Source organism: Dendrobates tinctorius, unplaced genomic scaffold, assembly GCF_039654945.1.
Source record: "Dendrobates tinctorius isolate UK_male_01 unplaced genomic scaffold, ASM3965494v1 ptg000199l, whole genome shotgun sequence".
NCBI lineage: Eukaryota > Metazoa > Chordata > Amphibia > Anura > Dendrobatidae > Dendrobates > Dendrobates tinctorius.
The window spans coordinates 12,509,578-12,535,506 of record NW_027361866.1 but is presented as its reverse complement, the minus strand read 5'-3'; the positions used below and the strand labels follow the sequence as shown (position 1 = coordinate 12,535,506).

Here is a 25,929-nt window from a genome sequence, read left to right as displayed (position 1 = left end):
TTTTACATGTAACAAAGCTGGACGTGACATGTCTCCAGATAAATTGTAGATTTCTTTCGGTAACAAACTAGTGAAAACATGGGATGCATGCAATGCAATGTCTGCCACGTAGATTTCAGAAGCTTAGAGTAACATGTAAAAAGATGAGCACATCATCAAATTATAAAATCAAATACCTTTGGTAAACGGGTATTTCAGAAACAGGTATTTATGGGACTATATAAGATAAATCAAAACATTTCTACCAGAAACATCCAACACAGCAATAGAAAATGTATATGGATCGAAAAAAAGACCGTGTCAAACTACACCGATATGACAAAAATTGCCATTAAGTTACGAATGTTTGTGCTACCAAATAAAAGTCACTTGATGCCACTTTATGCAGACATATGGGAGCACAGGACTAAAGCTAAAAAATAATATTGTAACAAGCTTACTTACAAGGCAGGTTTGCTTCAAGTTCTGCTACCTCTGCAATAGAAGAAGAAGAATGAGGCCGTGAACCAGATCTAACACATTAAATTAGAAAAAATTAGCAACATGCATATTGTTTCATTGGCAAATTATATATCATATTATATGCCATATATTCTGCAAAACCTGCATGTAACAGGTGCACAGACACTTTATACATACACTAAAAAAAAAAATTAAGTACTTTCTTATTATTTGCACAGAAATTAAAGAGGGTGGATAGCAGCTAATTTGCTGTTCTGGAGCAGTCAGGCATGTGTTAACACAATGCTAAGAAGTGGATGCTTGACATTATACCTGAGGAAGACTTAAGGGCCTGTCACACTAGGCAATATCGCTATAACATCACTGGTTTTTGTGCCATTATAGCGATATCGCTAGCGATATTGCTATGTCTGATACTTACCTCCGACCGGCTCCCCCGCTGGTTATCGCTGATCGCGCGAGAACGGCCTGGGCCGTTTATCGTCAGCTTCCTGCTGGGCTTCCTGTGGCGCCGACGAGCGACACGTGGACGCGGGCAGGAGGACGTCAGGATCGCCGCGTCTGACAGATAAGTAGCGACCCCCGACCACTGCTATGTCGCTGGTGAGATCTGCCTGTGTGGCAGCTCACTAGCGACCACTTAGCGATGCACCAGCGATCCATATCGTTGCCGGGATCGCTGGTGCATCGCTAAGTGTGACAGTACCCTTAGAAGTTGAAACCGGTTGTATCAGTTTGAATTAAATATAAAAATCATCCTTGAGGCTAAATATCAAGTTCCATCATCATCCTTCAGGAGCGCAAATTGCTGGGAAAAACATTCATCAAGTGTTATTGCCTATGGAAGCCCTGTCCAGTGCTCTCACTAGTTCCCAGATCTTTGCAGCAAACTGAATGGAAAGAGGAATGGAGTGATCCAGGGATTGGATCTACATGCAGTATCTCAGGAAACCAAATAGGTGAGTGTATTCACACTGAGATTATACCTTTGGAAACTAATTACTACACTTAGAAGCTTGCGCTTCCCATTTTTCTCTCTATAATCCCCTCTTGTTTCCATGTACAATACTAAGAAGGAAAGACATTAGTAAATCTCAGTAAAGCATTTGTTTCTGCCCATAAGTTTGCGAAGGGTTATAAGGTCGTTGTCAAACAATTTTGAGTCCATCATTCTACAGTAAGAAACATTATTCAGAAGTGGAAAACTTTCAAGAGAGTTGACAATCTTCCCAGAAGTGGATGTCCCTGCAAATTCACCCCAAGATCAGACCACAAGTTCAGAGAAATAGCAAAAATTCCAAGAACTAAAGCTCAGGCTCTAAAGGCATCAGCATGTTAAAGGTTTGTGACAGAACAATTAGAAATTGCTTGTTTCACAGGCTTGACAAGAGATATACTCTTCATTTTAAAACGAACATGACAGTACGGCTAAAGTTTGCAAAATTGTATCTAAACAAACCACAATACTCTTTTGGATAGTCAAGTAGAGTTGTTTGCCCATTAATACCCTACACGCCATCTAGTGAAATCCAAAATCACAGCATATCAGCACAAATCTCTCATAGAAGCATGGTGGTGGAGAGGTTATAATTTGGGCTTGTATTGGAATCACGAGAACTGGGCACCTTGCAGACAATGGGTTGATCATGAACTACCAACGTATTTTAGTGTCAAATAAGAGACCATAGACCATCTATCCAAAAAGCTATACAAACTCACTAAAAACAAGGCGTAAACCCTGCCATGCAAGGTTAGTTGTTAGCCACAAATTGGTGGTGGTGGTTAAAGGAAACCTAAGGCTGCACCGTGGCTCAGTGATCAGCACTGCAGCCTTGCAGCGCTGGGGTCCTGGGTTAAAATCGCACCAAGGACAACATCTGCAGAGTTTGTACGTTCTCCAAATATTTGCATGGGTTTCCACCCACATTCCAAAGACATACTGATAGGGAACTTAGTGTGAGCCCCATCGGGCACAGTGATAATGTCTGTAAAGCGCTGTGGAGTTAATGGAGCTGTATAAATTAGTAAAATAAATAAAATGTGAAAGAACGGCTCCCCCAATATACAATGCGCCATTGTGGCAACCCAATAAACTATGCAAGCGCGGGATATACAGTCATGGCCAAAAGTTTTGAGAATGACACAAATATTATATTTTCACATGATCTGCTGCCCTCTGGTTTTTGTGTGTGTTTGTCAGATGTTTTTATCACATACAGAAATATAATTGCAACAATATTATGAGTAACAAAAGGTTATATTGACAGTTAGAATGAGTTAATGCAGCAAGTCAATATTTGCAGTGTTGACCCTTCTTCAGGACCTCAGCAATTCTCCCTGGCATGCTCTCAATCAACTTCTGGAACAAATCCTGACTGATAGCAGTCCATTCTTGCAAAATCAATGCTTTTATTTTGTCTGAATTTGAAGGTTTTTGTTTGTCCACCCGTCTCTTGATGATTGCCCACAAGTTCTCAATGGGATTAAGATCTGGGGAGTTTCCAGGCCATGGTCCCAAAATCTCTATGTTTTGTTCCCTGAGCCATTTAGTTATCACCTTTGCTTTATGGCAAGGTGCTCCATCATGTTGAAAAAGGCATTGTTGATCGCCAAACTGCTCTTGGACGGTTGGGAGAAGTTGCTCTCGGAGGACATTCTGGTACCATTCTTTATTCATGGCTGTGTTTTTAGGCAAGACAGAGAGAGCCCATTCCCTTGGCTGAGAAGCAACCCCACACATGAATGGTTTCAGGATGCTTGACAGTTGGCATGAGACAAGACTGGTGGTAGCGCTCACCTGGTCTTCTCCGAATAAGCCGTTTTCCAGATGTCCCAAGCAATCGAAAAGGGGATTCATCAGAGAAAATGACTTTACCCCAGTCCTCGGCAGTCCACTCCCTGTACCTCTTGCAGAATATCAGTCTGTCCATGATGTTTTTTCTGGAGAGAAGTGGCTTCTTTGCTGCCCTCCTTGAGACCAGGCCTTGCTCCAAGAGTCTCCGCCTCACAGTGCGTGCAGATGCACTCACACCTGCCTGCTGCCATTCCTGAGCAAGCTCTGCACTGCTGGTAGCCCGATCCCGCAGCTGAAACACTTTTAAGAGACGATCCTGGCGCTTGCTGGTCTTTCTTGGGCGCCCTGGAGCCTTTTTGGCAACAAGGGAACCTCTCTCCTTGAAGTTCTTGATGATGCGATAGATTGTTGACTGAGGTGCAATCTTTCTAGCTGCGATACTCTTCCCTGTTAGGCCATTTTTGTGCAGTGCAATGATGACTGCACGTGTTTCTTTAGAGATAACCATGGTTAACAGAAGAGAAACAATGATGCCAAGCACCAGCCTCCTTTTAAAGTGTCCAGTGGTGTCATTCTTACTTAATCATGACAGACTGATCTCCAGCCCTGTCCTCATCAACACCCACACCTGTGTTAATGGAGCAATCACTGAAACGATGTTAGCTGGTCCTTTTAAGGCAGGGCTGCAATGATGTTGAAATGTGTTTTGGGGGATAAAGTTCATTTTCTAGGCAAATATTGACTTTGCACGTAATTGCTGTTAAGCTGATCACTCTTTATAACATTCTGGAGTATATGCAAATTGCCATTAGAAAAAATGAAGCAGTAGACTTTGTAAAAATTCATATTTGTGTCATTCTCAAAACTTTTGGCCATGACTGTACAGTGAGGTCGGCAAAAACCACTTGACATAATTCAAATTGCGCGTGCAGAGAAAACCCTGACTGAACGCAATGAAGCGCACCCTTGTAACTAAACGAGCAGATAAGGTATAACTATATAAAGTGATGCACATGGCATCACTAACAAAGCACTGGGGACACTTGTGATTCTACAAATGACGTGACAGGTTCCCTATAAATGGGTTTTCCCCACAGACAAAGTATTTAATCAATAGATCTTGAAATAATAGTAAGTTCCACAATTGCATTTGTTAAAAAAAAAAAAATGTTCATGTGCTGAGATAATCTTCTAAACGAGCCCCTGCTGTGTCTGGCCATGCAGGAACATGGTCTGATCATAACACAGCTCCTGAGCAGGGAAAGAGGCAAAGGAGTATACAGACAGGACAACATGGATTTGCAGCTGCTGGCTTCTGTGAGGCAAAACATTCCTCTGCCTGTTTTTAAACACTTTTTACGTGACCAAAAGAATCAAATGGAATCCCATGCTATCATGTCTATATACTCTTGGCCAGTAGATGTGGCACAATCAGACTATGAACTGGAGCAGCTTTGCATGGTCAGGCACAGCCATTACATAGTACACAGCAGGGGCACAGTTATAAGATTATTTCATCGCAGAAACAACTTTATTATCGCATTCAATTGTGGAACTTATCATTCCATGATCTACTGATTAAAATGTACTTTGTCTGTGTGACAATCTTTTTAAGACCAGCCCTTGGGAGTCATAGTAAGTGATAACAGGGCCTAGAATGACGATGACTAATTTGTGCTACACAGTTTTATTACATGACACTTATCCTATCAGCATCATCATATTATGTATCCGTTTCCCTCAGACAAGGCACCATGTGAGCAAGGACATGTTTGCATTTAAAGGATCCACAAAAGACAAATACAAGTTGCAAACCATAACCAAAAGTGAAACACTGATACAATATCAGACAATTCTCAGCCACAAATGAAAAGTGGCTACAAGATATTTCTAATAAGTGGAGTGCTAGAAGGGCAGCACACCAAGAGGATTTCCAATTTCAACCACCTTGACCTCATAACCTGAGAGCTGTAGAAAGGAATAACAATATTTCAGCTTACAGCATGCTCTGGAGGAGCTTCCTTCCAACAATGCACACAAGAGCTGCATACAAGCTTGTGGATAAATGGGCAACAATGAATTAACAGATGTATTCACTCAATGCTGGAAAGCAAAAAGCATTAGAAAGTGAGGAACACAACACTGAGCAATCAATTTTAATTTAACACTTTTTTCTTTTGCAACATAAAAGTAAAAAAAAAAAATGCTGAAATATGCTGCAATTGTAAACCTACAATTCCAGAAAATACAACAGCAGTTATCTCTACCTGGTCCTGCTTCAGTGACGTCTTCGTCTATGCCTATCATCAGGTACCACCATATTCGCTATGCCGACGGGTTTGGTGATGGAGGAGACGTCATGGCCAATAGCTCTGGATAGAGTAAGCACTGTCTAGCCAGAGATACTGATATAGCTGGGACGTGTGTGTGTGTGTGTGTGTGTGTGTGTGTGTGTGTGTGTGTGTGTGTGGGGTGGGGGGGGAGGGGATCATTGTGCTCTCCAGCAGCTCACCAGGTATATTCAGCTCCCTGCTGAGGCTAGTGGGGAAATGCCACACCCTACCTAAAATTCCAGCATACCAGAGAGTTGCTATTTATAAGTATAAACTGACCCTGGTTTGTTTCCTCAGTGTTGCCCTACTATCTGACCCCACTTATTTGATAACCATTGCTTACACTGGACAGATTTAACACTCCATGCACCTGACAATTCTGTCTCAGATTCCATCCTTCTGGTTCTGACTTGGGTAAACTCCTGACCTCATCCCCACTTCTTGATTGTGTCTAGTATCTACCTACTCTAGGATTCTGTTAAACAACTCTCCTCTGCCAACTCGCTACACCAGCCATCAGCTACTCCGTGGACACAACCCAGGAGTTTCTGTTATAAGTCAAGATCCCTGTGTAGCAGTTAAAGGGTAAAGAATGGAGAACAGCTGGGACCTGCTAGAATTCAGTGTTTCTCAACTCCAGTCCTCAAGACCCACCAGCAGGTCAAGTTTTCATGATTTCCTTAGTGTTGCACAGGTGATAATTTCCTCACTTGCTCAAGCATTAATCGTATCACCTGTGCAATACTAAGGAAATCCTGAAAACATGACCTGTTGGTGGGTCTTGAGGACTGGAGTTGAGAAACACTGTGCTAGATGGAGTGGCTTAAAGGGAATCTGTCACCCTTTTTAGCCCCTATTAGCTGCCGGCATAGACATCGGGGGCTTATCTACAGCATTCTGTAATGCTGTAGATAAGCCCCCGATGTAACCTGAAAGAGAAGAAAAACACTTTATTATACTCACCGAGGTGGGCGGTCCAGTCCGATGGGTGTCGCCGTCCCGTCCGGCACCTCCCTTCTTCATGTGATGACGTCTTCTTCTCCCATCCTGTAATGGCTCCGGCGCAGGCGCACTGCTCTGCCCTGTTGAGGGCAGAGCAGAGTCCTGCAGTGCGCAGGCGTCGGGAGAGGTCTGGCGCCTGCGCACTGCAGAATTCTGCTCTGCCCTCAACAGGGCAGAGCAATGCGCCTGCGCCGGAGCCATTACAGGACGGGAGAAGAGGACGTCATCGCATGAGGAAGGGAGGCGCCGGACGGGACGGCGACACCCATCGGACCAGACCGCCCACCCCGGTGAGTATAATATAACGTGTTTTTCTTATCTTTCAGGTTACATCGGGGGTTTATCTACAGCATTACAGAATGCTGTAGATAAGCCCCCGATGTCTATGCCAGCAGCTAATAGGGGCTAAAAAGGGTGACAGATTCCCTTTAAGCCACTCCATCTAGCACAGTGTTTCTCAACTCCAGTCCTCAAGACCCACCAACAGGTCATGTTTTCAGGATTTCCTTAGTATTGCACAGGTGATACGATTAATGCTTGAGCAAGTGAGGAAATTATCACCTGTGCAACACTAAGGAAATCATGGAGGGAGAGAGAGAGGGGGAGGGAGAGAGAGAGGGGGAGGGAGAGAGAGAGGGGGAGGGAGAGAGAGAGGGGGAGGGAGAGAGAGAGGGGGAGGGAGAGAGAGAGGGGGAGGGAGAGAGAGAGGGGGAGGGAGAGAGAGAGGGGGAGGGAGAGAGAGAGGGGGAGGGAGAGAGAGAGGGGGAGGGAGAGAGAGAGGGGGAGGGAGAGAGAGAGGGGGAGGGAGAGAGAGAGGGGGAGGGAGAGAGAGAGGGGGAGGGAGAGAGAGAGGGGGAGGGAGAGAGAGAGGGGGAGGGGGAGGGAGAGAGAGAGGGGGAGGGGGAGGGAGAGAGAGAGGGGGAGGGGGAGGGAGAGAGAGAGGGGGAGGGGGAGGGAGAGAGAGAGGGGGAGGGGGAGGGAGAGAGAGAGGGGGAGGGAGAGAGAGAGGGGGAGGGAGAGAGAGAGAGAGAGGGAGAGAGAGAGGGGGAGGGAGAGAGAGAGGGGGAGAGAGAGGGAGAGAGAGAGGGAGAGAGAGAGGGAGAGAGAGAGGGAGAGAGAGAGGGAGAGAGAGAGGGAGAGAGAGAGGGAGAGAGAGAGAGAGAGAGAGAGAGAGAGGGAGAGAGAGAGGGAGAGAGAGAGGGAGAGAGAGAGGGAGAGAGAGAGGGAGAGAGAGGGGGAGAGGGAGAGAGAGGGGAGAGAGAGGGGAGAGAGAGGGGAGAGAGAGGGGAGAGAGAGGGGAGAGAGAGAGGGAGAGAGAGAGAGAGAGGGGGGAGAGAGGGGGGAGAGACAGACAGAGAGAAACAGACAGAGAGAGAGACACAGAGAGAGAGACACAGAGAGAGAGACACAGAGAGAGAGACACAGAGAGAGAGACACAGAGAGAGAGACACAGAGAGAGAGACACAGAGAGAGAGACACAGAGAGAGAGACACAGAGAGAGAGACACAGAGAGAGAGACACAGAGATTCTAGAATACCCGATGCGTTAGAATCGGGCCATCATCTAGTGATAAATAAATCTATTAGATGGGAGACAAACATCAGAGACCCTGAAGGTCGTTTTGTCTTTGTGCATGCTGCAATAAACTCTAAAGATTATGTTATAATCTGTCTAAATATTCTGCCCCCAGCCAACATGGCCATCATCAAGAGCGCAATAAGTTTTGCATTGAAGTACCCAGATGCGTATGTTTTATGTATGGGGATTTCAATCTAATTATGAATAATAGTTTAGACAAACTCCGGCCTGATAGAAAGGATTCCTCAAACTCCTCTCTTACTAATTTCTCAACATTAATGGATGAAAACGGCTGGGAAGATCTTTGGAGATTATACCACCCAAACATGAAATACTACCAGTAATTCATCAACAAAACATTTTATCACATATATATCTGATAAATATATATTTATATAGGGGAATATGAGGCCCAAGCCTAAGCTGGCTTCTCTACAAAGAGCCAAATCAAGGCGAGGGGTAGCTTTACCTGACTTCTTTTTGTATTACTTAGCGGGACAACTTAAAATGATCAGCAAATCAGTGCCAGACTCTTCATTAGGGTTCGTTCTCATCTGCGAGATAAACGGACGAGTGCAATCGGATTTAAAAAAAAATTAAAAATCAGATTGCACTCTCACAATGTTAATCTGTGAGTTACAGCTCATCTGCAATTTTTCTCAGCTGAAATCGGACGTTGGTGATTTGCACCACACCCTGACCATTTTTACACACCCATGTCCTTTGAAAAGCCGGCAATTCAATAGCAAAGTCACAGCAGGACCAGACAGAATAGATGGATTTTTGCTTCTTACCGTAAAATCTCTCTTTCTTGGAGCCTTCATTGGGGGACACAGAATACCATGGGTGTATGCTGCTGCTGCTAGGAGGCTGACACTATGCAAAACAAGAAAATTAGCTCCTCCCCGGCAGTATACACCCACCGACAGGCACTAGGCACCTCAGTTGGTGAAAAAGCAGTAGGAGAAGCAACGGAACACTCTAAACATATGTACCAACCCAACAAGGGACTCAAAGACCCAACACGGTACAATTTTAAACAGGGAGGGTGCTGTGTCCCCCAATGAAGGCTCCAAGAAAGATTTTACGGTAAGAACCAAAAATCCATCTTTCTTTATCACCTTATTGGGGGACACAGAAAACCATGGGACGTTCCAAAGCAGTCCCAAGGGTGGGAACATCAATAAGGAACGAGAGAACAGGAAGGGCTTAGGTCAGCCGGTGCACCACCGCCGCCTGCAGAACCTTCCTACCAACAACTGCATCAGACGAGGCCTGGGTATGAACACTGTAGAACCTCGCAAAAGTGTGCAAAGACGACCAGGTCGCGGCCCTGCAAAGTTGCAGAGCCGAAGCCTGGTGTCGAACGGCCCACAAAGCTGCCACAGCCTGGGTGGAGTGAGCTCTAACTCCCGGAGGGGGCAGTTTTTCATGAAGTCGGTATGCTTCCTGAATGGTAGAACGAATCCAGCGAGCGATCGTGGATTTGGATGCCGGAAGCCCTTTCCTGTGACCTTCAGAGATGACCAGCAATGAATCGGATTGACGAAGTGAAGCGGTCCTAGCGAGGCAGACACGCAAGGCTCTAACAACATCCAGCTTGTGGAGTGATTTCTCAAGAGGGTGAGAAGGAGCCGGACAAAACGATGGAAGAACTATATCCTCGTTGATGTGAAACGAGGAAACCACCTTTGGCAGGAAGGAAGGAACGGGTAAGGGCTACTTTATCCTGATGGAGCACCAGATAAGGAGAACGACATGACAAGGCCGCTAACTCAGAAACTCTTCTGATGGATGTAATGGCGATCAGAAAGGTTACCTTCCATGACAGAAGTGACAAAGGAATATCCTGGATGGGCTCAAACGGCGCCTTTTGGAGAGCACCAAGATCGAGACTGAGATCCCACGGTTCTATTGGTGAATGATGAGGAGGAGCCACGTGAGCGACTCCTTGGAGGAAAGTCTTAACCTGCGGTAAGGAAGCGAGCTCTCTTTGAAAGAGGATAGACAAGGCAGAAACCTGGCCCTTCAGGGTACTGAGAGACAGACCCGAATCTAAGCCAGACTGGAGAAAACCCAGTATGGACGGAATGGAAAAGGCCACTGGAAAAACTTTATCGTCACACCAACGGAAAACAGCCTTCCAACACCTGTGGTAAATGCGGGAAGAGGCTGGCTTCCTGGCTTTGATCATCGTCTGAATCACCTGGCTGGAAAAACCTGATTCTCTTAGGATTGCGGCCTCAACGGCCATGCCGTTAAATTCAGAGACCGAGAATTCTCGTGGTAAAGGGGGCCTTGCGAGAGAAGATCCGGACGGTCTGGAAGTCTCCAGGGAACGTCCGCGAGCATGTTCACCAGTTCCGCATACCAAGGCCTTCTCGGCCAGTCTGGAGCTACAAGAATTACTGGAACGCCTTCCGATTTTATCTTCTTGACCACTCTTGGGATCAAGGCAAGAGGTGGAAACAGATAAGGGAGTTGAAAATGGGCCCACGGAATTACTAGGGCGTCGCAAGCGACGGCTAGAGGATCCCTGGACCTGGCTACGAAGCGCGTTACTTTGTGGTTCATCCGAGATGCCATGAGGTCGACGTCCGGATAACCCCAGCGCTTGCATATCTGATCGAAGACTGAGGGATGGAGAGACCATTTGCCTGACGCTAGGCCTTGACGACTCAAAGTCGGCTGCCCAGTTTTCCACCCCTGGAATGTGAACGGCGGAGATTGCTGGGACGTAACGTTCCGCCCAGCGCAGAATCCTGGCCACTTCTGACATGACTTGGTGGCTGCGCGTGCCGCCCTCATGGTTTATGTATGCCACAGCCGTGGCGTTGTCCGACTGAATGCGGATCGGCTTGCCTACAAGAAGGGGCTGCCAGCGCAGAAGGGCCAGAAAGATCGCTCTGATCTCGAGCAGATTGATAGGAAGAAGAGCTTCCTGTGGGCTCCAGTGTCCTTGGGCCGTCTTCTGATGAAAAACCGCTCCCCAACCCAAGAGGCTGGCATCGGTAGTGATGACTGGCCACCGAAGCGGGAGGAAGGACCTTCCTAGGAGGACTGACGAAGACATCGTCCACCAAGTGAGGGATTGCCTCACTTTGAGAGGAAGGAGAATGGGCCGGTCCTAGGACCTCGTCGTCTTGTCCCAGACTGAAAGGAGGGACAGCTGAAGGGGACGAAGGTGAAACTGTGCAAATGGCACTGTTTCCAAAGCAGCTACCATCTTCCCCAGAACTTTCATGCAGAATCGAAGGGGGATGGGCGTTGGCCGTTTGAGGGCTCGAATCCCTTTGGACAGAGCCGCAAATTTTTCCCTCGGAAGAAACACCCGGGCCAGGTTCGTGTCGAACTCCATGCCTAAAAAGGTCAGACGCTGAGTGGAGCTGAGAACGGACTTGTCTTTGTTGACTAACCAACCGAGACGGTTGAGAGTATCCAGGGTTATCTGAAGGCTTAGGAGACAGTCTTGACAGGACGAGCCCTTGATTAAGAGATCGTCCAGATAATGAATGATGAGAATCACTCTGGATCGAAGGATGGCCATGACCGTTGCCATCACTTTCGTGAACACACGGGGGGCGGAGGCTAGGCCGAAGGGAAGAGCCGTGAACTGGTAATGATTTTCCTGAATCGCAAACCTGAGATATTTCTGATGCTGCAAGCAAACAGGGATGTTAAGATAGGCATCCTGTATGTCCACAGAACAGAGAAATTCTCCGGGCTCCATTGAGGCTATCACCGATCGAAAAGACTCCATTTTGAAGTGAAGAATATTCACGTGGCGATTGAGCAATTTGAGGTCCAGGATTGGTCGCAGGGAGCCGTCTTTCTTCGGGACTACGAAGAGATTTGAGTAGAACCCTGAAAACCGTTCGTCTGAGGGAACAGGAACAATCACTCCGGCGGAAAGAAGGGAGGAGACGGCCTGAAAGAATCCTGGAATGTGAGACCGTTGTCTTGGAGGTCGAGACAGGAAAAAAACGCCTTTCTGGTGGGGAAGAAAATTCGATCTTGTAACCGGAAGCGATGATTTCCCTGACCCAAGCGTCGTCGACAACCGACAGCCAAGCGTCCACGAAAAAGGAAAGTCTGCCTCCCACCCTGGAAAAACTTCCAGGTGGGGGTGCCCCGTCACTTGGGAGCAAACCTACCGGAACAGGCACCTGACGACCTGGAGTATTGTCCTCTAGATCTCCAGCGGGGAGCGGGCTTGTAAGAAGGTTTCTTCTGCTCACGCTCCCTAGATGCGAATGGACGCTCTTGCTGGACAGAGCTCTCTGTGGACGAGAACGGACGAAAAGGCCTAAAGGGCTGAAAACCCTTTCTTTTAAAAAAAAGTCTTGGTCGAGACTGGGGGAGGGAAGTACTTTTACCCCCAGTGGCATCAGAAATTATTTGATCCAGTTTGGCCCCAAAGAGCCGAGAACCATGGAAGGGCAGATTGGTGAGCGACTTTCTAGAGGTGGTATACGCATTCCAAGATTTTAACCAAAGAACTCGGCATACAGCCACTATATTGCTGTTAGCCCTTGCTACGCAACCGGCCGCATCTAAGGAGGCGGCTAAAAGGTATTTACCCGCATGATTAATTTGATCTGCTAGGTCTGCCAGCTCGTCCTGGGGAGCTGCGGCTAAAATGCCCCTGCGAAGAATTTTTGCCCAAGCTGAAATGACTGTAGCCACCCAGGAGGAGGCGAAAATAGGGCAGAGGGAGGCGCCGGAGGCCTCAAAGATAGACTTCGCCAAAGATTCTAACTGCCTGTCTGTTGGGTCCTTAAGCGATGCCCCGTCTGGAACGGACAGAACCGTCTTAGAGGCTATGCGAGAAACAGGAGGGTCCACCTCAGGGGCTTTGGTCCATTTTGAAAGCAAATCAGCCTCAAATGGGTACAGAACATCCAAATACCTGCGGCCCGAAAAGCGTTGCTCAGGGTGCTCCCAATGTTTGGCTAGAGTCGTATCAAACTCCTTGTGGTTTGGAAAAGTTTTGGATGGCGGCCTTGGTCGTTTATATGGTATAGAACATTCCTGAGGAATGGGCTTGGCCTGCTTAATCTCCAGGGTTTGGAAAATAGCTGAAAGGAGACTATCGACCATATTTCGTGTTTTAGACATGTCGTCTGCTTCTGAACTAGATCCTGAATGTGGATCGTCGTCTGACCTAACGTCATCCTCTGAAGGAGACTGACACCTGGGTTAAGCAGATGGGCCTAACGAACTGGAAGACGAGCCCGACAGGAGGCGCTTCCTAGAAATCCTACTCGGCCTGTCCCTCTGAAGGTCGCGGTCAGGAGTGGACGACTCACCTTGAGAGGCGGTCGGCGCAGCGGTGGCTGTAGATAGCTGAGGCAAACGTTCTAGGACCTGGACCAGGGACTGAGAGACTTTGGTCAGATCGGAGACAGACAGACATAGCCACGGGCCCAGTCTGGGAGAGGGGACGTACCCTCATCACGGGAATCTGTGTGCTCCTGAGAGGCCGACATAGCTGAAGGACTGCAGGACGGACAGAAAGGAGATGGCTGACCCGAAGCCCACTTCTTTTTTACAGCGCGCACAGGCATAATGAATAGCGTTGGGCCTGAAACAGAGTACCCCTGCAGGGTTGGGCATAAGGAAAAACTGCCCTGAATGGCCGCGGAGATTGGGGAATAACTGCGGAGGAGGGCTAATATTTCTGCATAGAGCAGATCCTACCTAGATCCGGCGAGCAGCAGAAACGCTGAGGTGTCCCCCAAGCAGCGCAGAAAGCCAGGACCGAAAAACCAGGAAATGCCTGATGAGGTAAGCGGTGGGCGGAGCTTAGCAGCTGAGCCGCATTTGGGTCTGACCTACAAGAAGGAAAGAGGAGCCCTGTGATGGGCTAAAAAAAGCGCGAGGACAGCGCGCTCAGAAAGAGAGGACGCGCTCTGAAAGCGAGGGACGAAAACGAAAGTGAAAAAAACCGGCACAGCAGCCCCGTGATGGAATTGCCCAGGAAAGTGAAGAGAAGTTCTGTAAGGAGGTACTGTGCGCAGAAACACTATGGAAAGCCTTGTCCCTGTGAGAAAGGGGTGAGAACACCCTGTCTACAGCCCTTGAATATATATGGAGAGGCGCGCGGCTGATGAGAGCGGCGCCCGTCAGGCAAGGAGGGAGGGCGGGAGATTCAAATAGCCAGATGAGTTCGGCTGTCCAGCTCCATCGATGTGCTTCTGGTAATGCTGCGGGCTGGAGGGGTCATACAGGCACTTACCTGCTGTCCCTGAAGAGGATGATCACAGGGGCCCCACAAGGGTAGTGGCAAGCCGCTGTCCTCTGTACCCGCATCCTGCAGAAGACGGCATTAACCTCTTGATGGCGAGGGGAATCTTGTGATCGCCGTCTTCCTCTCAGCCCTGTCCCAAGAGAGGGGTGGGGAGGGGGATTTTGGCAAGGACCAGCCACCTGTCCACATCCCATAGCACCAGGAGGTGATATGGGAAAAAGTCCTGCCAGCGTACTGAGAGTTGCGATGTGGGATCAGCCACACTGCTCGCTCAGCCGCCTAATATAGGAAAGCAGGGTGAACTTCCACCCTGTTTCCCGACTTGAATCTGCAAAAACAAAAGACAAAAAAATTAAAAGGTTCCATTAGAACACCTAAAGGAAAGAAAGGTTAATTGCGGATCTGGGAAGATCCTGGTCCGCCTCCTACAGACACTAAGCACAAACTGAGGTGCCTAGTGCCTGTCGGTGGGTGTATACTGCCGGGGAGGAGCTAATTTTCTTGTTTTGCATAGTGTCAGCTTCCTAGCAGCAGCATACACACATGGTATTCTGTGTCCCCCAATAAGGCGATAAAGAAAGACAGATTACATATAGTATGTGCACATAGAAAAGGTAGATATATAAAATGTCAGTCACATATACGATTAGTGCAGTGTATGTGCGCAGCTTACTGCACATGTATTTAACCCCTTAAGCCCCAAGGGTGGTTTGCACGTTAATGACCAGGCCAATTTTTACAATTCTGACCACTGTCCCTTTATGAGGTAATAACTCAAACGCTTCCATGAATCCCGGTTATTCTGACATTGTTTTCTCGTGACATATTGTACTTCATGTTAGTGGTAAAATTTCATTCAAATAACTTGCGTTTATTTGTGAAAAAACGGAAATTTGGCGAAAATTTTTAAAATTTCGCAATTTTCCAACTTTGAATTTTTATGCCCTTAAATCACAGAGATATGGCACACAAAAAACTTAATAAGTAACATTTCCTACATGTTTACTTTACATCAGCACAATTTTGAAACCAAAATTTTTTTTTGTTAGGAAGTTATAAGGGTTAAAAGTTGACCAGCGATTTCTCATTTTTGCAACACCATTTTATTTTTACGGACCACATCACATTTGAAGCCACTTTGAGGGGTCTATATGATAGAAAATACCCAAAAGAGACACAATTCTAAAAACTGCACCCCTTAAGGTGCTGAAAACCACATTCAAGAAGTTTATTAACCCTTTAGGTGCGACACAGGAATTTTTTGAATATTTAAAAAAAAAAATGAACATTTAACTTTTTTTCACTAAAAAAAATACTTCAGGTTCAATTTTTTTTAATTTACCAAGGGTAACAGGAGACATTGGACTGCAAAAGTTATTGTGCAATTTGTCCTGAGTACGCTGATACCTGATATGTGGGGGGGAACCACTGTTTCGGTGCATGGCAGACCTCAGCAGGGAAGGAGCGCCATTTGACTTTTTCAATGCAGAATTGGCTGGAATTCAGATCGGACGCCATGACGCGTTTGGAGAGCCCCTGATGTACCTAAACAGTGGAAACCCCCCCCAAGTGACCCCATTTTGGAAACTACACCCCCCCCAAGGAACTTATCTAGATATGTGGTGAGAAGTTTGAACCCACAAGGGCTTCACAGAAGTTTATAACGTACAGCGGTACAATTAAAAAATCATTTTTTCCACAAAAATGATCTTTTCACCTCCATTTGACTTTTTCAATGCAGAATTGGCTGGAATTCAGATCGGACGCCATGACGCGTTTGGAGAGCCCCTGATGTACCTAAACAGTGGAAACCCCCCCCAAGTGACCCCATTTTGGAAACTACACCCCCCCCAAGGAACTTATCTAGATATGTGGTGAGAAGTTTGAACCCACAAGGGCTTCACAGAAGTTTATAACGTACAGCGGTACAATTAAAAAATCATTTTTTCCACAAAAATGATCTTTTCACCCCCAATTTTTATTTTTCCAAGGGTAACAGGTCCCTAAAAGTTATTGTGCAATTTGTCCTGAGTACACTGATACCCCATATATGGGTGTAAATGACTATTTGGGCGCATGGCAGAGCTCGGAAGGGAAGCAGCGCCATTTGACGTTTTTGGCTGGAATTGAGATCAGACACCATGTCGCGTTTGGAAAGCCCCTGATGTACCAAAACAGTAGAAACACCCCACAAATGACACCATTTTGGAAACTAAACCCCCCAAGGAACTTATCTAGATGTGTGGTGAGCACTTTGAACCCCCCAGTGCTTCAAGTTTATAAGGCCCGGGCGTGAAAATAAAAAAAATCGTATTTTTTCCACAAACATGATCTTTTAGTCACCAATTTTTTTATTTTCCCCAAGGGTAACAGGAGAAATTGGACCCCAAAAGTTGTTGTCCAATTTGTCCTGAGTACGCAGACCCCCATATGTGGGAGAAAACTACTGTATGGGCACACGTCGGGGGCTCGGAAGGGAAGTAGTGACGTTTTGGAATGCAGACTTTGATGGAATGGTCTGCGGGTGCCATGTGCGTTTGGAGAGCCCCTGATGTACCTAAACTATTGTGACTCCCCACAAGTGACCCCATTTTGGAAACTAGACCCCCCACGGAACTTATCTAGATGTGTGGTGAGCACTTTGAACCCCCAAGCGCTTCACAGAAGTTTATAACGCCTGGGCGTGAAAATAAAAAAATCATTTTTTTCCACAAAAATGATATTTTTGCCCCCAATTTTTTATTTTCCTAAGGGTAACAGGAGAAATTGGACCCCAAAAATTGTTTTGCAATTTGTCCTGAGTATGCTGATACCCTATATGTGGGGGTAAAACACTGTTTGGGCGCATGGCAGAGCTTGGAAGGGAAGGAGCACCATTTGACTTTTTCAACGCAGAATTGGCTGGAATTGAGATCAGACGCCATGTTGCATTTGGAGAGCACCTGATGCGCCCAAACAGTGGAAACCCCCCAACTATATCTACAACCCTAACCCCAACACACCCCTTAACCCTAATCTGAGCCCTAACCCTAGCCCTAACGGGAAAATGGAAATAAATACTTTTTTTTAGTTTTATTATTTTTCCCTAACTAAGGGTGTGATAACGGGGGGGGTTTGATTTACTATTTAATGGCATGTTTTATGTTTGGCGGCTGTCGCACGCTAAAAGACGCTTTTTATTGTAAAAATAGTTTTTGCATCACCACATATTGAGAGCTATAATTTTTCCGTATTTTGACCCACCGAGTCATGTGAGGTCTTATTCTTTGCGGGACGAGTTGACGTTTTTATTGATACCATTTTTGGGCACGTGACATTTTTTGATCGCTTTTTATTCCGATTTTTGGGACGCAGAATGAACAAAAACCAGCGTTTCATGAATTTCTTTTGGGTGGTGCATTTACACCGTTCCGCGTGCGGTAAAATTGATAAAGCGGTTTTATTCTTCGGGTCGGTATGGTTACAGTGATACCTCATTTAGGTCGTTTTTTTATGTTTTATCGGTTTTTTGCAATGAAAACAATTTTATATAAAAAAATTATTATTTTTGCATCGCTTTATTCTGCGAGCTATAACTTTTTTATTTTTTCGCTGATGATGCTGTATGGCGGCTCGTTTTTTTGCGGGACAAGATGACGTTTGTTTTCAGCGGTACCATGGATATTTATATGCGTCTTTTTGATCGCGTGTTATTGCACTTTTTGTTCGGTGGTATGATAAATCATTATTTTGCTTCGTTTTTTATTTTTTAAGGGGTTCGCTAAAGGGGTTAACTAACGGGACAGTTTTATAGGGCGGGTCGCTATGGACGCGGCGATACCAAATGTGTACTTTTGTTTTGTTTTTTTTATTTTCAAAAAAATGAATTTATTGGGGAATATTTTTTTTTTAATAATTTTTTTAGCGATATTTTAAAAATTATTTTTACACTTTTTTTTTTTTTTACTTTATTACATAGTCCCAGGTGGGACATCACTGTCCTGTGACAGATCGCTGATCTGTCACATCACAGATCACTGTGACAGATCAGCAATCTGTCACAGGCAGTTCTGCAGACTTCCTCATGCCTGCGCTTTGCAGGCAGTGAGGAAGTCAGCTCCCTACAGGCCTCCGAAGCAGCGCTGCATATTGCGCTGCCGTGGGGGGCTCAGGGAAGCACGGAGGGAGCCCCCTCCCTGCCGATGCTTCCCTTTAACACCCGGTACACCGCGATCGTGTTTGATCGCGGTGTACAAGGGGTTAACGTGTCGGGGGTGGTCCGTGACCGTCCCTGACACATTGTGCCGGGTGTCAGCTGTGATAATCAGCTGACACTCGGCCGCGATCAGCGGCGCTCACCACGTGGGCACCGCTGATCGCATTAGACGTACTATCCCGTCCTTGGGAATTAAGTCCCAGGGCACATGGACGGGATAGTACGTCTAATGGCAGAAAGGGGTTACAAAATAATTTTTCTGAAAAAATGGCATAGGCTCCTGCATAATTTTCCAAACCAGCAGAGGGAAAGCCGATGGCAGGAGGCTCATGTTTATAGCCTGGGAAGGGGGTAATACCCATGGAGATTCCAAGGCTATTAAAATCTGCTCACAGCTATATTCTTGGGTCCCCCTAAAATTAATAACCAGCAAAGGCTAGGTAGACAGCTGCGAGCTGATATTAATAGCCTAGGCAGGGGCCAAGGATCTTGGACCTCAAGGCTACAAGCATCAGCACCACCCCAGAAAAGGTAAATCTATAAGATGCGCCAATTCTGGCACATAGCTCGGTTCTTCCCACTTGCCCTGGTGCAGTAGCAAGTGGGTTGATAGTTTTGGGGGGTTGATGTCACCTTTGTAATGTCAGGTGACATCAAGCCCCGAGGTTAGTAATGGTGAGGCATCTATAACATGTCCCCATTACTAACCAAATAGTGATACTGTATAAAAACCCAGAGACTCGGAATAAAGTCCTTTAACCCCTTAAGGACCAAGCCACTTTGTAGGTTAATGACCAGGCCTTAATTTTGAAATCTGACCACTGTCACTTTATGTGGTTATAACTCTGGAATGCTTCAACGTATCCCACTGATTCTGAAGTTGTTTTTTCGTGACATACTGTACTTTATGATAGTAGTAAAATTTCTTCCATATTCTTGTTTATTTGTGAAAAACATGTAAATTTGGCAAAGATTTTTAAAATTTCACAATTTTCAAACTTTTAATTTTTATGCCCCTAATTCAGAGTGTTATGTAACACAAAATAGTTAATAAATAACATTTACCACATGTCTACTTTACATCAGCACAATTTTAGAAACAATTTTTTTTGTTAGGATGTTATAAGGGTTAAAATTTGACCAGCGATTTCTCATTTTTTTCAAAAAAATTTACAAAACTTTTTTTGGGGACCACCTCACATTTGAAGTCACTTTGAGGAGTCAATATAACAGAAAATACCCAAAACTGACACCATTCTATAAACTGCACCCCGCAAGGTGCTCATAACCGCATTCAAAAAGTTTATTAACACTTCAGGTGCTTCACAGGAATTGAAGTAAAGTGGTAGGAAAAAAATGAACATTTAACTTTATTTTTTACAAAAATTTTACTTCAGACACCCTTGACAAAATAAAAAAAAATTGTATCAGGAGAAAACAAACCACAATATTACAGACTATGCCCCCATAAGCAGCTTCATAGAATATGCCCCTATAAGATGCTCCAAATAGTATGCCCCCATATGCTGCTGCAAAAAAAAAAAAAAAAGCCATACTCACCTCTCCTGCTCAGGACCCGGCACCTGAGATATTCACCTGTCCGGGGTCCATCGCTGGTCACCGCTGTCTGCCACATCATCTGTCAGTGACGTTCAGGCAGCAGAGGGCACGGCGCGCACTAACCATGTCACTGTGCCCTCTGCTGGCTAAACGTCACTGACACAGGACACAGCAGACAACGGTGAGCAGCGATGGACCCCGGACAGGTGAATATCGCTATACTTACCCCCTCCTGGCGCGGTCTCTGCAGCCCCGCTTCTCCACGGTCTCCTTTCCTGCCTTCAGCGGTCACGTGATACCGCTTATTACACTCATGAATATGCGCATATTCATGAGTTTAATGAGCGGTACTACGTGACCGCTGAAGGCAGGAAGGGAGACCGTGCCGGGGGGGGGGTAAGTAGGATCTGTGACACCCCCACTCCCCCTCCGACCCCTCAGGTATATGACTTGTGTATAAGCCGAGAGGGGGACTTTCAGCCCAAAAAATGGGCTGAAAATCTCGGCTTATACACAAGTATATACGGTAGTTTTTGCATCGCCATATTTTCAGAGCTATCATTTTTCCATATTTCGGCCGACAGTCATATGGGGGCTTGTTTTCTGCAGAACAAGCTGACTTATTGGTACCATTTTCAGGAACATGACATTTTTTTGATCGCTTTCTATTCTGATTTTTGTGGAGGCAGAATGAACAAAAACCCGCAATTCAGGAAATTTTTTTCTCTCTCTGTTCTGCGTGTGGTAAAATTGGTAAGGCAGCTTTATTCTTCGGGTCAGTACGATTACAGCGATACCTCATTTACCGTATATACTTGAGTATAAGCCGATCCGATTATAAGCCGACCCCCATAATTTTGCCACAAAAAACTGGGAAAACTTATTGACTCGAGTATAAGCCTAGGGTGGGAAATGCTCCATAGATTATTTCCCCATATGGTGTCCCCAGAAGAAGCTCCATAGATTATTCCCCCATAGGCTGACCCCATAAGAAGCTCCTTAGATTATTCCCCCATATGCTGACCCCATAAGAAGCTCCTTAGATTATTCCCCCATATGCTGACCCCATAAGAAGCTCCTTAGATTATTCCCCCATATGCTGACCCCATAAGAAGCTCCTTAGATTATTCCCCCATGTGCTGCCGCTGCTACATGTAAAAATAAAAAAAATGACACACTCACCTGTCGCTGGGTGTCAGATACTCACCTGTCCTACGCCCAAGGTTGCTCACCGCTATCTGCCACGTCATCGGTCAGTAACGTTCAGACTGCAGGGGGCGCGGCGCGCACTAATCACGTCACCGCGCCCTCTGCTGTCTGAAGTCACTGACCGATGACAGACAGCAGCAAGCAGCCATGGACGCAGGACAGGTGAGTATCGCTATACTTACCCGTCCTGATGCTGTCTCTTGAGCCCGCAGCTTCTCCGCGCTCTCTCTTATCTGCGTTCAGCGGTCATGTGATACTGCTCATTAAAACTCATGAATATGCGCATATTCATGAGTTTTAATGAGCGGTACCATGTGACCGCTGAAGGCAGGAAGAGAGCGCGGAGAAGCTGGGGGCACAAGAGACAGCGTCAGGACGGGTAAGTATGACCTGACACCCCCGCCCCCCCTCCGACCCCCGGTGTATATGACTCGAATATAAGCCAAGAGGGGGACTTTCAGCCCAAAAAAATGGGCTGAAAATCTCGGATTATATTCGAGTATATACGGTATGTATTTTTTTGTGTTTTGGCATTTTTACGCAAACTTTTATAGAAAATATAATTATTTTTGCATTGCTTTATTTTGAGAGCTATAACTTTTTTAATTTTCCGCTGATGGAGCTATATGGTGGCTTGTTTTTTGCAGGACAAGATGGCGTTTTCAGTGATACTAATTTTATTTACTTTCGTCTTTTTGATTGCGTTTTGTTCGACTTTTTCCAAGCGGTATGATGATAAAGCATAATTTGCTACTTTTTTTGTGGTTTTTTTTTACGGCATTCACTGAAGTGGGTAAGTAGTGGGACACTTTTATAGATTGGACTTTCCCGAATGCTGCGATACCAAATATGTACTTTTTGGTTATTTAATTTTTTGCTGCATAAAAATGTGTATTAGTGGATATTATTAATTTTTTCTACATATTAAAAAAAAAAAAAAAAAAGTCTGTTTTTTTAACCTAGTCCCTTTATGGGACTTTCACTTTTTTTCACTTTGATTGATGGTATAATGCACTGCAATGCTCCAGCATTGCAGTGCATTATACCTACAGATTACCCTGCGGATTTTTCCGCGCGGATTTGGCTAAATCCGCAGGTCAAATGACCTGCATTTTACCTGCAGATTTAGTACAGATTTTGTGCGGATTTCCCCTGCGTTTTGACACCTGCGGATTCCTATAAAGGAGCAGGTCTCAAAATGCTGCGGATCCGCACAAAGAATTCCGTGAGGATAAATCCGCAGCATGTGCACAGCGTTTTTTGGTTTTAGATGGACTTTAATGGTACTGTACAACCCAGCAGAATCCGCTGCGGTTCCGCAGGGCCAAATCCGCTGCGGTTCCGCAGGGCCAAATTCGCTGCGGATCCGCAACAGAATCAGCAACTTGTGCACATACCCTAAACTGAAAGCCTCTGACACCATGTTGGGAGCGTGGTCTCAGAGGCTTTCCGTAGCTTGATGACCTGGCGCAACGACTGGGCCCTGTGATGATGCCGATCTGAAGACAGAGGGAGCTCCCGTCCCTCTGCCTCCATCCTGAACGCCGCGATCGCGCTCGATCCAGGCAATTAGCGGGTTAACAGCCAGGGGCGGCGCAGACACTGCTCCTGGCTGTTAGTGCAGAAGCTCAGCCACTGGCAGCACTGAGCTCCTGCACTGACCGGGCAGGAGATGCTGATAGTTCAGCATCTCCTGCGTGATCATGTTGTGATCGGTCAGTCAGATTGACTGATCACAGCGTTCCGGGTGTGGGGACCAATAGCATGGGTCCCTGCACCCCTTGCCGTGCCTCTTAGCTGTCACAGACAGCTGTCGGCACTGAAATACCCTTGCGTGTTTACACGCAGTGGTAGTTTAAATGCATGACGGACACAGTCCGTCCTGGTGCGGGAACTTACACCCAGCCATGACGGACTGTGTGCGTCAGTGGACGTTAAGGGGTTAATTGAAATAATGACACAGACTCCTTTAATTAATCTTAATTAAACCATACTCACGTCATCGTCCATTCCACTGAAGCCAATGTCCTCAGTAAGAGAATTAAAATATAAAACCATATTATTCACCTGTCCGCCTAGAAGATAATTTGTCCCGCGACGGGTCTAGCTCTGCTACATCTAGATGGGAAGCTGCATTGTTGCATGATGCAGACAGAGTGATCTATTTCAAGTGTTTATTGCTGTTAATGTTGATGATTATGGCTCACAGCCAATGAAAACACCAGCTTGAAAAAATGGATTTTTAAGTCCAAAATGTTGGCCTACTGAAATGTATATTCAGTAAATGCGCTCAATACTGGGTCGGGGCTCCTTTTGCATCAATTACTGCATCAATACGGTGTGGCATGGAGGCGATCAGCCAGTGACACTGCTGAGGGGTTATGGAAGCCCAGGTTGCTTTGATAGCTGCCTTCAGCTTGTCTGCATTGTTGGGTCTAGTGTCTCATCTTCCTCTTGACAATAGCCTATACATTCTCTATGGGGTTACGGTCAGGCCAGCTTGCTGCCAATTAAGCACAGTGGTAGTGTTGTGTTTAAACTAGGTATTGGTACTTTTGGCAGTGTGGAGAGGTGCCAAGTCCTGCTGGAGAATGAAATTTCCATCTCCAGAAAACTTGTCGGCAGAGGGAAGCATGAAGTGCTCTAAAATTTCCTGGTAGACAGCTGCAATGACTTTGGTCTTGATAAAACACAGTGGACCTACACAAGCAGATGACATGGCTCCCCAAACCATCACAGATTGTGGAAACTTCACACTAGACCTCAAGCATATTGGATTGTGTGCCTCTCCACTCTTCCTTGCAGCTTATCCTCCTTGTGGAGTGTGTCAACGACTGCCTTCTGGACATCTGGCAAGTCAGCAGTCTTCCCCATGATTGTGGAGCCGGCTGAGACAGACTAAGGGACCTTTATAAAGGGAACCTGTCACCTCATTTTTCCGCAATAAGCTGCGGCCACTGACTTTTGGGGCTTATCTACAGCATTCTAGCATTCACAGTTCCCTGAGGAAGCCCACACGAAACACGCGTTGGGGCTGCTATACAGTGGTATATTAGGACCTATTTGGGTAAGAAGTCCTCCCACTTTTTTTTCTATTGCACTGTGGCACTTTATTTTTGTGGAGTGGCTTAGACCAGGGTTCCCCACCTCCAGTCCTCAAGGCCCACCAACAGGTCTTGTTTTCAGGATTTCCTTAGTATTGCCCAGGTGATAGTTGCATCACCTGTAGAATACAAGGGAAATCATGAAAACAAGACCTGTTGGTGGCACTTGAGGACTGGAGTTGGGGAACCCTGGTTTAGACTATTTTGAGCTGACATATAATATATATATATATATATATATATATATATATATATATATATATATATATATAGGATTTTTTTGCACTCCTCTTTTTTCCGTCTGCTCTATATGAGTAGTTTTACACACTAGGACACTTTAGGAATATATTTTCTTATGTTTAGGGGTGCGACAAACCCAGTCCTTTAATTGATACTACATATATCACTTATTTTATCACTGTTCATTTCTCCTTTGCAATATTGAATAAACTGTTGTCCATAATTTTAAGTGTATTTTTATATACTTTTATTTTTATGTAATGATAATAAAATTGTCAATTTTTAGAGCATTCTAAACAGCTTTGTGTACTCTCTCTGTGGTTTTGTATATTAATTTTGAGTATTGCTGTTGCCTTATATGGCGGTATTATAAACAATTGTTTTTTCTGGTGGTTTAAGCATTCTAGAATGCTGTAGATAAGCCCCCAGTCTGAAATGAAAGAGAAGAGAAACAAGTTTTATACTCACCGGGGGGCGATACGGCCCGATGAGTGTCGCAGGTTTGGGTCTGGCGCCTCCCATCTTCTTGCGATGTCATCTTCCTTGCTTCGTGCCATGGCTCCTGTGCAGACGTACTGATCTGCCCTGTTGAGGGCAGAGCAAAATACTGCAGTGCGCAGGCGCTGGACCTCTCTGACTTTTGCCGGCACCTGCGCATTGCAGTATTTTGCTCTGACACGAGCCATGACACGAAGCAAGGAAGATGATGACATCACAAGATGATGGGAGGCACCGGAGTGGGACCCCGGGTGAGTATAATAAAACTTATTTTTCTTATCTTTCAGGTTAGATCGGGGGTTTATCTACAGCATTATAGAATGCTGTAGATAAGCCCCGAAAGGCAGTGGCCACAGCTTAGGAAGTCTTTGCAGGTTTTTTTTTATTAATTATTCTAATTTACGGAGATAATGACTTTGGGTTTTCATTGACTGTAAGCCATAATCATCAACATTAACATAAACACTTGAAATGGATCACTCTGTGTGTAATGACTCTATATAATATACGAGTTTCACTTTTTGCATTGAAGAACTGAAATAAATTAACTTTTTCATGATATTCTAATTTAGTGATAAGCACCTGTAGCTGCAATTGGGCAGCCAGACTCCGATTCATACTTCCCATGATTCATACAGCATGAATCCAGTGTCATGTTCCCATTAAGCCAGGTACAAGAGGTTTGTCTGAATAAGGCCTTAAAG

The 25,929-nt window shown here is 45.7% G+C and overlaps 1 protein-coding gene across 2 annotated transcripts in view; it reads right to left on the bottom strand.

Annotated features, from left to right (window-relative positions):
• The window catches only part of UBE2F (ubiquitin conjugating enzyme E2 F (putative)), a 291,784-nt gene that overhangs the window by 238,455 nt on the left and 27,400 nt on the right, over window positions 1-25,929 (bottom strand). For both annotated transcript variants that reach the window (XM_073553244.1, XM_073553243.1), the window contains exon 3: window positions 445-474. In XM_073553244.1, the coding sequence (XP_073409345.1) occupies window positions 445-474 (30 nt within the window). The remainder of the gene's footprint in view (window positions 1-444; window positions 475-25,929) is intronic.